This window comes from Barbatula barbatula (genome assembly GCF_947034865.1).
Source record: "Barbatula barbatula genome assembly, chromosome: 13".
Lineage (NCBI taxonomy): Eukaryota > Metazoa > Chordata > Actinopteri > Cypriniformes > Nemacheilidae > Barbatula > Barbatula barbatula.
Genome location: NC_136776.1, coordinates 13,389,066 through 13,405,977, shown reverse-complemented (window position 1 = coordinate 13,405,977; position 16,912 = coordinate 13,389,066). Strand labels below are relative to the sequence as shown.

The following is a 16,912-nucleotide window of genomic DNA, read 5'->3' as shown; positions in this document are numbered from 1 at the left end:
TTGTGATTTGTATTAAAGTACTAGAGAAAATAAATGCAAAACATTATAAATTACTCAATAATGTGACTATTGATGCTATGCCGGAGGGAATCATATAAAAAACAAGCAAAGAGACACAGATTTCCCCTCCCTCAAGACTTTCCAGTTGAATTATCTCCCCATGGGGCCATAAATATAAATTTTCATGCTTTATTCTTATCTCGAACTCTGAGAAAACATATAAAAATGTAACGACGTACAACCAGATGGGTTACTGAAGCTTTTCTCTCTACCCAGATCCACCTTTGTACCCTTTAAAGGTCTCTCGTCTTACCGTCACATTCTTTCCAGCATATTTGCAGTGTTCGATGTGCTCCTGCGCAGCTGGCCAGTGGATCTATAAATAAAAGAAGCTGTTTTCCCAAAGATGCAACATTGCATAACATAATAACTTAGTATATTTGTATATCAGGGTCATTTCTAAAGAAGGGTTGAATGCTTGAATGCTTCTGCAGAAAAATGATGAAAGGAATAGTTTGCACAAAAACAAATGTTATGTCAAACGTATCCATGTGTCGTATTTACAAACCCAAATCCTTGTATTGTAAAGTGGAACACAAATGCATTTTTTTAAGAATCTTAATGCAGCTTTTTCATTTTGACCATTTGGCGCATTACAAATCTGTGCTCGCTGAAACGGAGAAAAATACACCAGAAGCTTTGCAGAATTACAAGACGAATGACTTCAGAAGACTTGTAATATATCATGTGAACTACTTCTACTATGGGTATTATTTGGTTACTATGAACTTTAGTTGTACAACGTATGAAGTGTATTTACTTGTATGTGTAAATGACTAAATTTGACTAAATATTGGGACTCAATAATGGCAAACTTTTCATTTTTGGCTGAACTGTTCCTTAGTTATTATTCAATATAATTTAACGATGTCATTGCTGAAACTATAAATCCACTGAACTGAATAACTCGACACATTTGATAATTTATACATTTTAACATTCATGTTCCTGTAACAATATGCACAATAAGTCACAAACTCATGTGTTCAATGTGTTTTTGGAGTACGGCCATTCATTTGTGGTCAACCGACTTCATGCCTTACAAAATGTGATGATTTCCACATGGTCACATGTGCCGATATTGGCCTGGTCATCAATTCACTGTACTGTAAATTACAACATAATTGTGGCGTGAAAAAATCTGACGTGCTTAAGTTCTTATTAAAGATCACGCACACTTGATTATGACACGACCTCACATGTGACCTCATCATTTCCTACAGGCATCTTGATGTATTTCACTCATTAAATCAAAAGTAAAATGGAAATGAATGTAATTTATATTTGCTTATTTAACAGCATCATGCGAAACATACTGTACTTCACATGTGTGCTCCTGCAAAAATAGCAGTCAAGATGGACACGTTTTCTTACTTGAGCTGTAGATTTGTATAAAGTTGAAAGATCGAAGCTCGTGAAAAGTCCTGTCACTCCAAATCCAAATAAGTGCTTGTGTTTTGCAAGTTTGCTTGCTAAGCTTCTATTTTAAACATAGTGTATCCTGTAATTTCCCTCAAATTCTTAAAAACTCCTCTTTGCAAATGAAAGATCAAGTGGTCATTTTTTCAAACAGAGGTAATCGGCAGCAGACCACAGATGCATTCAATAGGGTTTATTTAACCTGAATTGCATCTTTGACCTCAGTAAGGCCATTATGACAACACTGGATGTCCGCTCATTATGCTGACAGTTTCAAGGTGGTGCTTAGTTTTCTGACCTTGCGTGCCGGTTGGGCGAGGCTGTCAAAGTTCAACATGTAAATGTGGTCTCGGCCTCCGACCAGCAGCCATCCGCGATCTTCATCAAGCAGTAAAGCCTGGTACGCTCCACCTTCTGCTCCGTCCCAAAACACGGCAGAGCTGTTCTTCGACCTGATATCTACCAAAGAAGAAAGGATAACTTGAACAAAACGGTTCGACTTAGCATCTGTGCTTAGCATTGCGATGACACATACTTAGAAACACCAGGTGGGTCTGATCTGATAGTTGATATGTAGAATAAACACGTCAATCACACACAAAAAGGACTTCAGCACACTTGCATTAATCTGATCATAAATATTTACGTTGCCACATGGAGGTACAAAGTCATCATTCATAGACATTCACGTAAGCTCACCAGTGGGGTCTGTGAAAGCAATGAAAAAAGATTTCCAATTAGAGCCAATTAACCCTGAACGCTGTTGCTTGACAGCTGCACTCAACTGCTACCCACAATTCCAATGGGACAGCTCTCTGACAGGCATATTTGGAGGCAAAGCAGAAAGTGTGTGCGATTACACCTCGACAAGTAATTTAACCGCCGCAACTACCGACTTTCGGAGGTGTCAGGACGCGTGGGGGGTATTGCGGTAACAAGCTATGACAGATGTTTTCTTTGCCTCACGCCTTGCCCTGGTATTGACGAAGGTGAACCGCAAAGGAAATAGTTGCAGGGCTAGAGAATACATTCTTGTCCCATGATGTCTCCAGCTGGTAATGTCCAGGTGATGCTTAAATGATACACCTGGATGTTGCTTTACTGCTTCTCATTGTGCGGCAATTCAGTCAGATTTATTGATTGCTTAAAGAAAGTAAACTAGGCATTTAAGTATTTAAAAACAATATATTTATTAAAAGATCAAAGAAAAGCAAGCAAAAAACAGATAAGAAAAATTCTTTGTATCTGCACTATTAAAATGTATTGCATTGTAAAAAAGATAATGTAAACAACAACATGTAATTTTACTTATTTATTAGTTTATTTTTTTAATATTCTATTATATTCATATTTCTAATATATTGTAATAAAGTATTTTTTAATTTATATATTTATTTTTACTTTAGAATTTAATGTTACCAAAGCCTTGGTTTTAAGTCATCATTTTAATACTTTAATAATTACAAATTGTATTTCATATAAATAATGTTTATGCCTAAATGACTAACAATGACAGACAACACAACATTTCCCTTAACTGAACATCACAACACATTTTATGGTACTTTTAACTCAACCCTTGTGTTTATTCTATTTTATTTGTTAAACACTAAATGACTCATAATGTGTTAAAAACATATAATTAGGGATGCACGATAAATGATTGGCCATATCATTTTAATGTTATCGGGTATCGGCTGATAATAAAATTTAGGCCGATATATTATAGCCGATAAATCTTACATCATTTCCTCTATTAAACGACTTCATCTGCACACTGCTCACAGTTAGAATACAGTACAGTACAATACAATATTTCTGTTGTTATCATTCACCTACTGCTATTATCCAAACATTGCTGATGCAGGTACAGTATGTAGATAGGATCAAAAGCATATTGTTTGAATCAGACTGCTGTCTGAATGCTTTCTGTACCCGTTAGACATGTGGCTATTTAGAACATTTTTATGGAACAACATCTATGATTTGTTTATTAAATATACCAGAAAAGAAAAAGAGAACTAAGGGTTACCTTGTTTTCTGCAGCAATATTTTCAAATAAAAGCAGTTCTTATAGATAAAAATATTAATATTAAGATACTGTATATCGTCCAATATATCGGTTATCGCATTCCAATGTTCAACAATTATCGGCCAAAATATACATATCGGCGCATCCCTACATATAATGTATTTAAATGTCATCACACAAACATAACACAAATACTGTATATTATATTATTTAACACATCCTTTTTGAGAGTGCAAGGAGCCAAAAAGTCAAAACAAACATTTGTTATTAAACATGACTCTTTCATTCGGTCGTTTGATCTTTCTTTCTGTCGTTCGTTCGTTCTTTCTCTCTCTATGTTACCATTACAGTTAGTACATTTACATTTACATTTATTCATTTGGCAGACGCTTTTATCCAAATAAAATGTAAATAGTATAACTTCAGTATTTTCCCATAACATTTAAATTTTTTCGGCGGTAACTACTGCCTGTTATTGAGTTTCTGTCACTCGCACCTGCCGCTTTCTTCTCTAAAGAATGTTGAACTTTATCCTGGTGTCAAGCCCATAGGGGGAATGCATTAAATGTTGGGTTCATTCATTTAAAAGAAAAACCGCCTGGAACGTGATTCATTACAATACATGAGATAATTACTGAACCCCTTGTATGTAATTAAAATGAATGCAATTAGGATCTGTGATTAATGTTACACAAGCTCCTGGCCGTATTATGTTTCACATCTTTACCTGTACTTCCTGAACTTCCATAGTCCATTAAAGCTCTACATTGCACGACTCACCATTAAAAGAATTCTCTACATGACAAAAGGCAATTTCTAACCGACATAATAAATCTCATAATTGGGGCATGTTGATGCCATCCATCATCAAACACATTTAGCAATGCCAATAAACAAGTCACGGCACCTGCTGGAATCCATTGCCCCACAGACGAGAGCAGACAAAGATCTAACTAAGGAATGTATTTTTAATGAACACTAAAATGAATACAACGGGGTATAACAACGGGGGTATAACAACGGGGTATAACAACGGGGGTATAACAACGGGGTATAACGACGGGGGTATAACAACCGGGGTATAACAACCGGGGTATAACAACCGGGGTATAACAACCGGGGTATAACAACCGGGAAATTACAGCGGGGAACGGACAATGAGTGCATGGGAAGACTGAGTCTATATAAAGAGTCCCGGTGATGAGGGATGATGACAGGCAGGTCCGATGATTACAAACACGTGACAGGTGCAGGAGCATGGGGTGTGATGGGAAATGGAGTCCTTGGGGGAAGCACAGGAGAAACAGGCGTGGGGACAGACGAGACTTTGATATATAGAGCTAAAGAGAATTTGGCACCCTTTCCAATTGAGGGTTGTTTAAATAGGTTGCAATAGCATCATTAGTTCAAATACCAATACATTAATATACAAAAAAAATGTATACTGTACATTTCTGCATTCACATAATGTATATGTATATTATATATTAATCGGAATGCACAATAAAAAAAACATGATTTTTTTAAATCTCTTATCTCATTTCGGAAACAAACTGTTTGTTTGTTTGTATTTAAAATGGAGTGTATCTTATTTTGGTACACTTAGACATTGTTTCCATTCTCACTACTGGATCAAAGGAAAAGTATATAAACATGAAGATAATAATATTTATTTATTCACAGTATTTGTAATCACAATGCTAGTGACTAGTGACTTAACTAAGAACACAAACCAAAATAATCTGAATTCCATTTGTTTTAAATGGATCTGAGATCAGTCTTGACCATCATATAGATCATCGTTCACATTTGTGCCAAAATTCTTGCAAATCATTTTCAGATCTGTAAAACACCCTAAAAAGCATTTGAGTTTGTGAAACACAATCTGGCCAGACGTGCACCATTTTCATGATCGCCAAAGGAAACATTTAGATGAGATCATGGCCATTGAAAGTCTAGCTTGTGTTGCTCGCGTGTCATGCGTTGGATCTCAAGCGTTTCCCACACTGTCTTATTTATCTGGATTTCGGAGGAAAAATCCCCCATCCCACCCACTTCCTAAACCCATACTATACATTCTCATTACTTGAGACAAGCATGTCCACAGAAAGTTTCTTTCCTCACTCCACCCTCTCCGTCGGGTCCTCTTATCAATGTAATGGGACAGACTGTTCCTGGCGGTTATAATGTTAAGGTATCGTGCCACTGTATGCAGGTTCATATCAAATGTTATTGAACAGATTATCCCAGGTCTTAAATTGTATTGACTTTATAAGCAGTATTTCAGTCCTAGAGGAATTGATTTGTTTAACGTGTCCCAGCAGTACAAGATCCAAGCGTTGTACAGTAGCCAATGAAATTTGCCCATAATGTAATGCATTAAACCGTTAAGTAAGAGATTACCATTATCACACAAAAAACTCTTTCAATTTTATGCTGCGATAATGACTAGCAGACTGTATATTATCACAAACGGACGTATTAATTACAGTTCAAATATTTATTGTGTAAGACAAAAAAGAGTGACACAGAAGTAAGTTGTCAATGACTATACAGAATGACAACTGACCAATCAGAATGAAGCATTTCCTGCGGCTTACTGGCAACGTGCTAATGCACCGCCTCTGTGACTGATGAGAGAATTTGGCACCCTTTCCAAATGAGGGTTAAGAAAATAAATCATAATTGAACAATTTGTTAAAGTTGTTTAAATATGTTCCAATAGCAATACCAATGTCATTAGTTCAAATTCCAAAAAATGAATAGACAAAAAAACTGTATAAATGTATTTGCATGCAAGAGTTTGTTTCCAAAATGAATTTTGATTTATTATGTTATGTGTATTTGTTTGTTATTATGGTTTAATCAAAACAAACCATCTGCAGTTTCATAGATATTAATTGGAATGCACTATGAAAACATCATTTTTGAAAAGATATGGCGTTCAGCCATGAGTTCTTCAACACAACGCCACACTGATCAAGACAGACGTGAAACATCTGGTCGACACGATACAGCTGGAATCAATCAAAACGTATCAATCGCATACGGAGAGCACTGGTGCATCTTGCTCCATTTATTAAGGTTCAAAGTTATTTTGAATTCAACCATCATGAACAACAATACAGTATAATAATGTTCAAATTACTTGTTGATTGTTTAATAATATTCTGAGTTGTTTAGCAATTTTATTCCAGGGGTATTACATCAACAAATACATAAAAACCAATAAACGTTTATAATTGCGCAAAATATTGTTTGTTTTTCCATTAATGTGTTTAACTTAAAATAAACGAATATTGACATTTAATAAAAAGATGCTGAGAAAGATAAAATAATCGGATAACAGGTTCGTATCCAAAATGTGAAACACAGGCAATAGTCACCAGTTTAGGGGGGATTTACACAGATTTGATCAGGGTCTTTAAATACAGCCATGCGGGACTCCTATTTGTACCCTGCCAGACCCTATTTGGTTCGTTCTTCGTTTGTTGTAACATTTCAAAAGACTTTCAATGCATTACCTATGTGACCATTGATTTGCCAGGTAGGGGGTCTTTCATTCACTATAAGTATTAAGTGTTTCAAACCGACAGATTAAATGGGTCAGAGCTCATCTCTTAATTGTGCACAGCAACACGTGGATTAGACTCTGAAACGGATTAGGCCACCCAGCACTCTATTCAACGCAGACCTTTTATTTCCAAACATCCCTGCCCTCTTTAATGAAGTGTCTTCCCAAATTCAATATTATTCAGACTAAATCCTGAAAATCAAGTCCAGAGTTGTTTTCCTCCTAGCGCCTTGAAGTGGGCCGCCAGTGCGTTCACAGCGTTGAGAGACTGTAAACACGAGAGCTCTGGTGTGTGACTCAAGCCATTTGTGATCTCCGCTGGAGCTTTCTCCAAACACCTGTAACAATCTTGTGCTTATCACAGGAGGTCAGAGGCCAATGGAAATGAAGAGAGACGGGTGCAACTCGCAGTCAACTCTGGAAAATGAAAGGGCGTGTGTCTAATGGAGCATAGACGCGGCTTGTTTGTGACAGCTCAATAACGTCACAACTTATTGGCTGTGGGGCTATTGCGCGCATGAATGGTTTTAATCAGTCTATTCAGATTTCAGATCTCTATGTCAGTGACCAACAACGTAGAAGATCTTAATCTGAAGCTAGTTTAAAACACATGGGCCCTGTTCCTATAGATATGGTCTGTGGTTGATTTGATGTTTTTCATTATTATTAAACAAATTGTAATGCAATGATGACTCTAATAGTGTCAAGTGATGTAACCGTCACATACATTTAATGTATGTTCTAACAAATGTGTACATTTAAGATTCAAACATGTTTTCAGGTAAAAAACATAGACATTTTGATTCATGTTCAGAATTTTCCAGGAGAATGTGAACTGAACCTGGAAATGTTATTTTTATCACATACTATTAAAATAGTTATGCATGTTAAGGTTAGCAAAAGCAAATGAAGATCAAGATAAGAAGAAGATCTTCTTATTTCCTGTTTCAGCCTTACAAACTTACTAAAAATGGTTTGTCACATAAACAAAAAAAAACTGAAAATTTGTATTTATTATGAACTATTACTAGATAACATAATCTTGTCACATAAACTAAAAAACTAAATATTAATACGTTTTATGCACTGCTCGTTTATATTACACTATTACTAAAGATATACTCTGTTCATTTAAACAAAATATTATTATTAATATTTGTTATTACCTATTATTTATTTTATTGTTATTATTATAACAATAATTATTCTTTTTTGTTGTTGCTACTGTTCTTTATGGATACAATTAAACAAAATTTGATTAAGTAATATGACTGCATATTAAAAGAACATTAACACTAAATTAGGTGTTTAACCTTTGTAATGAGCTCAGGACTGTTACACAACCCTGACATTTTTAACCAATAAATTAATAAAAATATGTATTTAGAATTTATTTATAAAACAATAGGTCTGGGCAAGATGGAAGTAAACTGTCATAGAATCATAGAAATACAAATCTTAATGGTATAATAGCATTTTAGATGGATGGATATACGACAGACCCTTAGCTTGACAACAGACCCTTCAGAGGTCATTGACAGATTCAATCACTCATCAAGCAGTGGGGAGTCTGTTCGTCTCATTAACTCACATTTCATCAAGCGCTGGTCACACTGGTGGTCTGAGTGACAGGAGCAACAATGTCAAGTTTTTTTTGCTGGCATGCTGGCAGAACATAAGTCCCAGGCACACAGGGAAGATATCTTGATCAAGAAAATATCTCCCTGTCCTCATCTACATCTGTGTCCCACAGCTTGAATAAGTAAACTGCTGTGCGGTATCAACATCAACATGTAGGTGGATCTGGTTTTGTAGATCTTTCCCATCTGCTGAAGCAAGGGATGCGTGTCTGTACAAATCAGCATCAATCTTTCGAACAACATAGAGGTTTGCATCTGTTGGCCCGCCGTGCCAAACTTTTCAGGCAGACCACTCAAATCAGCTCTTGAGTTTAGATGGTAGCCTGAACATGATATCTAGTCCATGCAAATAGACTATGTTGGAAAATGTATATCCGTGATCTTATTAAAAGCTGGTAGATCATCTTGGACCAAAGATAAACCAACTTGGACCAATTACAAATCTGCTGTCAGAAAGACTTTCAAGACCAGGTTGGGAGACCTGCAAACCATTTTATGGTGGAAAGACCAGCTCCCAAATACTCTTTTTTTCTCCTAAATGAATAAATGTATGTTGTGCCAGTCTATATATTTCGAGTGACGCAGGTATAGTTTCAGTTTTATAAATTTTTATCTCTAAGGTATCATATTTTCTATGTATTGAATATAACTCCTGTTGTTGTTCTGTTTTTTTTAAGACCGCTCTTAAGTGCTTTTGGCACATCTGTAATGACTCAAGTGTTGTATATAAAGTAAATGAAGCATGACTCATGGACTAATGATAACAACTTAATTACCCTGTAGTGTAGGAACACTCAAGAACAAAAGTGAGCTTCCTACTGTAGCCCTGGCAGGATTTTAAGTTAGGTACGTAGGTGCCTCCCAAAGCAGGGGTTGATCCAAAATCCAGGAAGAAAGATTATGCTGCCCTTTAAAATATCTTCGGCAAAACTCTAAGATGGCATCCTACAAGAATGAAATCCCACGAATAAAGCTGTAATTTTATGGTATGTCTCACTGAATTATCACATATTTTTTAAATGCGATAAAAAGGTAAAACTGCCAGAAAAATATTTTTAAAAAGTGTAAAGTGTTATTTTACACCCTACTTGCAAATTTGGAGTCTTTTCTGAAATTTGATGGGATTTAAGCAGTAATATCAAAAGTACATGAAAATTCTGTTAAAATAAATTTTTACAGTGTATGCTTATTAGAATACATCATTGTTAGCTTTCTAACGTGTCAAACTCTGTTGGTATCCGTTGTAAGTACAGTAAAGATCTTTGCTTTCTATTTTAAGTGCAAAAATGTCTCCTACAATTATGTAGACAATAGACAGCTAGTCGGCTCGATTGTTTTTTAACCAAGCTCAAGAGTGCTTCGGGACTGAACCGTCCCTGCCCTGTGAAATATGTGCTAAAACGTCTTTCACATAGCATCTGGAATCTGTGGTTTCAGCAAAGATGCCCCCACTGTCATTTGGACCAGACGTACGTCTAACTCCAGCAATTTCAATTCCACACAAACCAAACATAATGTGCATACCTTCATATTTGCAATTTTCCAGAAAAACAGGAACTAGCTGTAATGCGAAAAAGTTCCCAAACATGTATTTGACTAATAGCAGGGTTTAGAGGATTTGTGTGTACACTAAGTGCAGAAAGATATGATTTGTGGAGAATATACGTTAAGAAAATAGTATAAGAGTGCCAGTAACGATAATTTCAGTTTAGAATAAATAAAGAAATGGTATGTTAGCGATTTACGTTACAAATTATGATACCCACTACCCAGCAAGAGATCTAAAGATAAGATTTTTTCTCCTACTTGATGAGGAAGAAAAGGAAACCAGGAATCAAGACGTCCAGGAAACCATTAAGAACTCTGACTGAACCTTCTGTAACACTGGGGTCGATCGATTAACCACAAAGTTAAAAAACATAGTTCTCAACAAAAGATCATATGCTGTTGTAATCTGATTTACAAAAGAAATTGTATCTTTCTTTGACAAACAGTGATCACTTTTGCCTTATCTTGTTTCTAGTTTAATAACAACTCATACAAGCGTAACCGCATTACAAAATTGAATAATATATGATTGTGGTTTCTGAAATCCATGGGGCAATAAAAGCATTTATCTTGTGGTCATAGCGCAACATTGAGGTTTTATTCTCACCGAAAGTGTCTGAACAAGAATACATTTGGATTTAATGAATCTGCTCTGAATAGGAGTTGATCTGCCAAGTGTTTGCAATAAAACAGAATTAGCAAGAATGCTTCAGGCTGGCACTAAATGGCAACCAATAAAACATTACGGGTTTCCCAAGAGCTCCCCTCACAGAAGACGATTCTGACTGTTAAGAGACAGTAATGATTATGACTTTTATGAGCATGTTTACTTCTTTACTCTCTACACTTGCAAGTGCCAACCTATCACATACAGTATATAGTAAAAACTTTGGAAATCTATGATGGTTGTTGTTACTTAAAAGAATGAGCCAAATCTTGTATTAAGAAAAATATATAATTCCCATAAGATGTGTAGGTTCAATTTCAGCTTTATCCAAAATGAAACGACTGTCATTTAATTGATGCAACAACAGAAGTCAGTGGGAGGTCGATTAAGAGGGTGAACAACGTGAACTGTGAGAACGCGGGCCGTGTTTGTATTGTCTTCGTATCGGGTGGCCGAGCGACATCCTTTGACTGTTTTTCAATGCCAAGATGCATCCTTGTCTCCCTGCCAGGCCATTTCCAGCTGTTTGTTCAGAGGGATTGCAGGGAATGTTCAAGGTGCAAATGTTGCGCGATCGGGTTTCCTCCTGTAGGAACAGGTCTGAAAGGAACTGGCTTCAGGGCTTTAGTATGTTCTGTTGATCTGCACCCAAGTTAAACAGTGCTACTTTTGAGATAAAATCATAAGGATCTAATATATCTTGAATGTGTGACGTTAAAGGGATAGTTCACCCAAATATGAAAACGTGTTCCTTATTTATTCACCCCCTTGTCATTCCAAACCTGTATGACTTTCTTTTTTCCGCGGTACACAAAAGAAGATATTTTGAAGAATGTTGATAATCAAACAACATTGAACTCCATTGCATGAACACAACACCAACGAGACGTTGCTCAAAATATCTTCTTTTGTGTTCCTCCAACATATGACTTCAAAACAGATCGTTGTATTTGCTTGCGAATTTTTGAAACGTACACCAGATGAGGGTCTCTCTGAGAGCTGAGGACGGGCTGAGGTTAACTGCAATCTCTCCTCATTCGTCCCTCACAGTCATTCATTTTCCTGTCCTCCACCATTTGTCTTTTTCATACTGTCTAGAAAGGCTTTCTGCAGTGATGGAGCACATTGGCTGACTCCATCTGAACCGACTTTGGGTTTCCGTTTGGGTCAATGGCAGCATGTCACTCTAATTACTCACAAGCCTCGGTTGGAAGTTGCGTTCTGGGTCACCAGCACGAGCACAGCCAGGGCGAAAAAAGGAATAGAAAAACTAAGTGCATTCACTTTCATTTATCAAACCCCGGTTCGTTCAGATGGGAAATAATGAATGTAGGGGAAGGTTTGGACTGCTTATTACATAAAATTCTTTCTTGTATGCCAAATCAAAATGATTGTGTTTCACGTCATTCATTTTGATGTCAGGAACATTTCTTTATGGCTAGAAAGTAGAGGTTAGAGTGAACTGCTCCTTTGTTAAAAATCATAATAAAGACTAATCATGAAATCAAACCGAGTAAAGAGATTAGAAAGCAGACAGAATAATTTTAATGTAATAGTTATATATGGAATATATATATTTTTAATGTTGACAATAAAATGTCATCTAAAAATGTTACCTAACAGAACATGACATATTTTGTGAGAACTGATTCCTCGAAGGATAAATCCACTTCATGCTCTAACATGATTCATTTAAACAGTGTCAAAAAAAGTCTGTTATCCATCATGAAGTTTGGAATGCATCGATCTAACCCAAAGCAGCCAACAGCAAAGCCGCACACACGTCCCATCTAGAAAAGATAAAAAAATAAAACCTAAGTTTTGAACTCTAACCAGCCACAAGTTCAGTGGGATATGGCGTCCATTTGGTTATTAAGGTTCTAATGGCATCTCTCTGACAGTTGGAGGTCATCCTCTTGGCCCGCCTCATAAACCACTGCAGACCGCTCCATAAACCACTAATGACACTAATATCAATTCATTTCCCAATGGAATTCTCACTTTATACTCTGATGTTTGTTTTTAAAAGACTTTTCTGAACTTTACGGCCAAAGTTAAGATGTTGTTGTACTTCTTCAAACTTGTCAAACTTATGATCGATGAACTTTCACAATTCAGGTCTGCTTCAGCCATCACGCACTGAGAATTAAACAAACTTTTTAATCCTTTCGTAATAGTCTCTTTCATAAAACATGACAAAATAGAAATTTCCTTGTAAAGTGAATTTATCTTGATTTAAACATGCCTAGTATGAAAGGTTATTTTTCTAATTTGTATAATTTAGTACAATCTGCTTTCGCACTAGGTATGGTTTTGGGGTATACCGTCTATTTAGTTTTTTCTAATAAAATTTACTTTGTATCAATTCATATGAATCCTTTTCATAAAATAGTTATGAATTCTCGTGAGATCAAGGTGTGTTGTACAAACCTGTATTCTATATTATAGTATTTTAAATTCATACATGTCAAACTCATTTCTTGAATGAAAAAGATTTGACGTTGAGTAAATATTTGTTTTTGGTGTACTGTTCCTTTAAATGTTTTCTTGTGAAGGGACATTTACTGCTCCTTTGAATTATTAACACGAACAACACTCATAAAATACTGGAAGGACCCTGGAGGAAAACTAAAACTAAGACTTTCAGAGGGCCGGCACATGTAACTCTTTGTGGATGTGACCTCCACATTTTTTTAACAATCAGCATGGACTAAACGCTTCTCTCTGGGGATTGACGTGGTCGTACAGACCCACAGCTCTGATGAGAGGCCTCCAGTACATCACCTTCGACTTCAGAGCTGTTTTCTTCGTTATGTTCTGTACCACGTCATCTCCTTCGGGGGCCGCGGGGTGCATGTTTAATTGCTTCAGTGCCAAACTGGAGGTGCTGAAACTGTGCTTGCAAACACAAGGACACACAGACGTATGCCGCTTAAGTGCAGTGTGTGAGAGATACTTCAACCAAGTGAGGCAACCCAGATCCTGTCAATGACCCGGAGCTCCCTGCTGCTTCGCTCAAAACTCGCTATCATCTACCATCGTTCTGAAGGTCTTATCTGCTGAGCATGAGTGAAACGGCTTTGGTCTTTATCGCCAAATGTCGCTGTCTTTCATTGCAAAAGGTCGATTGAAAAAAGCTTTAGGTTTTTAAGCTTAATGTATAGGCTTTGGGAAAAGGTCTTAATTTTTAAGGAATTAAAGAACAAATTAAAGAACGTTGAAATCTAACATTAAAGGAATGTTTTACATGTTATAGAAGGCAATCTGTGACATCCTTTTGATTTCTACAGAAACCTATTTTTATGTGTCCCTCAATTGAAGAAGATAAACAATAAACATGTTTATGCCGATAAGACGAGCAAAAACAGTAAAAGCCCTTGATCTTTCAGATCGTAGCCTTCATTTTCATTGTTTTGCTTTTTGAATGACTTTAATTGTCTTTTCTTATCCTCTAATAAGCAGTGTTCTTCTCCTTGCGTCTGTCCAATATAAACACCTTGACGGAGTCATCAGACCCCTTAGGACCCCGGGACCCCGAGTCATCTGCCATGCTTATCTTCTGCACCTTGTTTCCATGGATACAGAGGGGGTGCAGAGTCAGGGGTCACCACAGTGACACAGTATTTTGTCAGCTATTAAAAAATACATCCCACAGGTCACACTGTAAATGCAATAAGAGCTGTATTTCTTTCATGTAAGAGAACATAATAAAAATGTTTTACTGTCTCACTTCGACTAAACCTCTGAGGGGCGTTGTGAAAATGAACTCACTTTATTTCACGCCTCTGTTTTAAACATGGTGAACAACCGTGAAGAACAAAGGAAATCTTAAAAATCAAGTAATTTCATGTTTTCTGGCCTCCTTTAATTTATCATTGATGACCACTGGTAAAGATGTGATGTGTTTTGACAGACTATAAAAATGTATATTCTGTTTTGCAACTAAACAGCATTGCGGATGCAAAATAAGTTGTGATTACCTTTTCATGTTGACCTTAAAGACTATTTCACTCTTAAAAGATAAAGGTACTACACAATACCATAAGGTTAAAAACTAACTGGCTCACACTTTTCAGTAAACAGGACTCACCTGTCACTTGTTATCATCATGGACTATTTAAAAAGTGATCTCTCAGGCAACAATTGTTTGGTTTTAGCAAAGACTTGAAGGACTGAGCTCCTGGTTAGATTCAAAAGTATGCTGGTGACATTTTCCTTATTCCATTTAGATTTAACAACGCTTTTATCCAAAGTGACTCACAGGGAGCAATGAGCGATATGTCATACAGGAGCAATAATACAATAGGTGCTAATACAAAGTTAATAGTTTCAACAAAAGCCAGACCAATACCATATTCAGCCACAACCGTTCCCCCAAGTTTAAGGGAAGTCATTTTGTTGACTGTTTTCCAGGACGTTTCTGCACGTTCCTCTGGCTGTGTTTTAAATGAAGATTAAAAGGGTTTAATCCAATCTAAGTGCAGATTGTGTAAACCTGCAGTGATTTCTTAATTCTGCTTTCTTGGCATTTCTATGAAAGGCATGTCTCCAGTTCTTGATCCTTTTGATGTTTGCTGCTAGTTTTGGACTTCCAATTGTGCCTTAAGACTTGTAGACTGTTGAACTTTTTCTGTATCACCTTGTGTTACTCGGCCGTTGTCTCAGTTCTATTTATAAAAAATCTTGTGATTCTGGATGTTCAGCATTTGTGTCATTACCATTTATGTACCATTTAGGGCTGGATGGTTTCATAAAGAACCATTAAAATCTGAAGAACCTTTGTTTCACAAACCTTGTGGTGGAAAAGTGTCCTTTAACTTTGGACTATCAAAGCGAATAAGGGAAAGATTTTGGGAAGTTTCAATGGTTCTCTGGGGAACTAAAATGTTTTTTATGGTTTCTCTGAACTTTATAACACTCATGTAAGCGTGCGAGCAGTACTTAAATGGAAAATAGAAATGGTTTGCTTGAGTGGCAAGTTGGGCCTGACCATGGAAGCCTCACATGTCCTGAAAAGTGAAGCTTTGGGATCTTTGATCGTCCCATGGTGGCTGGCTGCAGAACAGGTCATAAACCCTGCCCTCACCATGTAAAGAAATGGGACTGCAGCCACACTATCAAATCCAATTACACTTCAAATAAATAAAAAATTAAAAGTTTTCTGGTATTTTAGTCTGTTTGTATCACGTTGGTTTGTCCAAGTGTTCGTTTCTTTTTAATAAGTTTGGTCTACTTAAGTTTGGTTTACTTAAGATGTTATAAAAGGTGTATTAGCACCTATTGTACTATTGCTCTTTATATGAGATATCGCTTATTGCTCCCCGAACTCTTTGTACGTCGCTTTGGATAAAAGCGTCTGCTTAATGACTAAATGTAAAATGTAAATAATTTTTTGTTTATGATTTATTCATCAGGGAATATAGGCAGGACCTCGGTACCGCGCAGCACTTCTTGCTTCTTGCTAAATGTTTTATTTACACACTTATAACATCTAAATATTAGCTTTACAAAAGCTTTATTTGAAATTCAAGCATTACCAGAAGCAGACCCTTGAAACATCCCACCTTTGATATGTGCATTTAACAGACTCAAATCCTACAATGTGATTTTTGGGATGAAGTCAGAGATTCCACAAAGTCTATCTTCACTCCACACAGACTATGAAACGCAGCTGTCAAAATCAGACCTTTGGGTGTGAAGCCAACAAGTCTTGCAAGCTTGGAGAAATCAAGACATTTAGTCATTCTCGAGTGCCAGGAATGTTTCTCTTGGTTTTAATCCACCCATCTGCCAGCAAGACCATCTTCAAAATTTACAGGGAGTTTCAGTGGTCAACATCAGCGGGAATGTCACAGGTCATTGGAATATCAATTGTATGTCTGTCTGCCAGCAGAGATTTAGCTTCAGAGGTTAAACAAGCAGCAAGCGGGGAAGTTGACTCGAGTCAAACACAATGAATTAATTTTATATTG

The 16,912-nt window shown here is 36.5% G+C and overlaps 1 protein-coding gene across 1 annotated transcript in view; it reads right to left on the bottom strand.

Annotated features, from left to right (window-relative positions):
- The window catches only part of LOC306902738 (semaphorin-3D), a 50,541-nt gene that overhangs the window by 11,678 nt on the left and 21,951 nt on the right, over positions 1–16,912 (bottom strand). Inside the window, exons 3-4 of the mRNA XM_079471563.1 lie at positions 1,778–1,938; positions 314–376 (exon numbers count right to left, since the gene is read on the bottom strand). Of these exons, the coding sequence (XP_079327689.1) occupies positions 314–376; positions 1,778–1,938 (224 nt within the window). The remainder of the gene's footprint in view (positions 1–313; positions 377–1,777; positions 1,939–16,912) is intronic.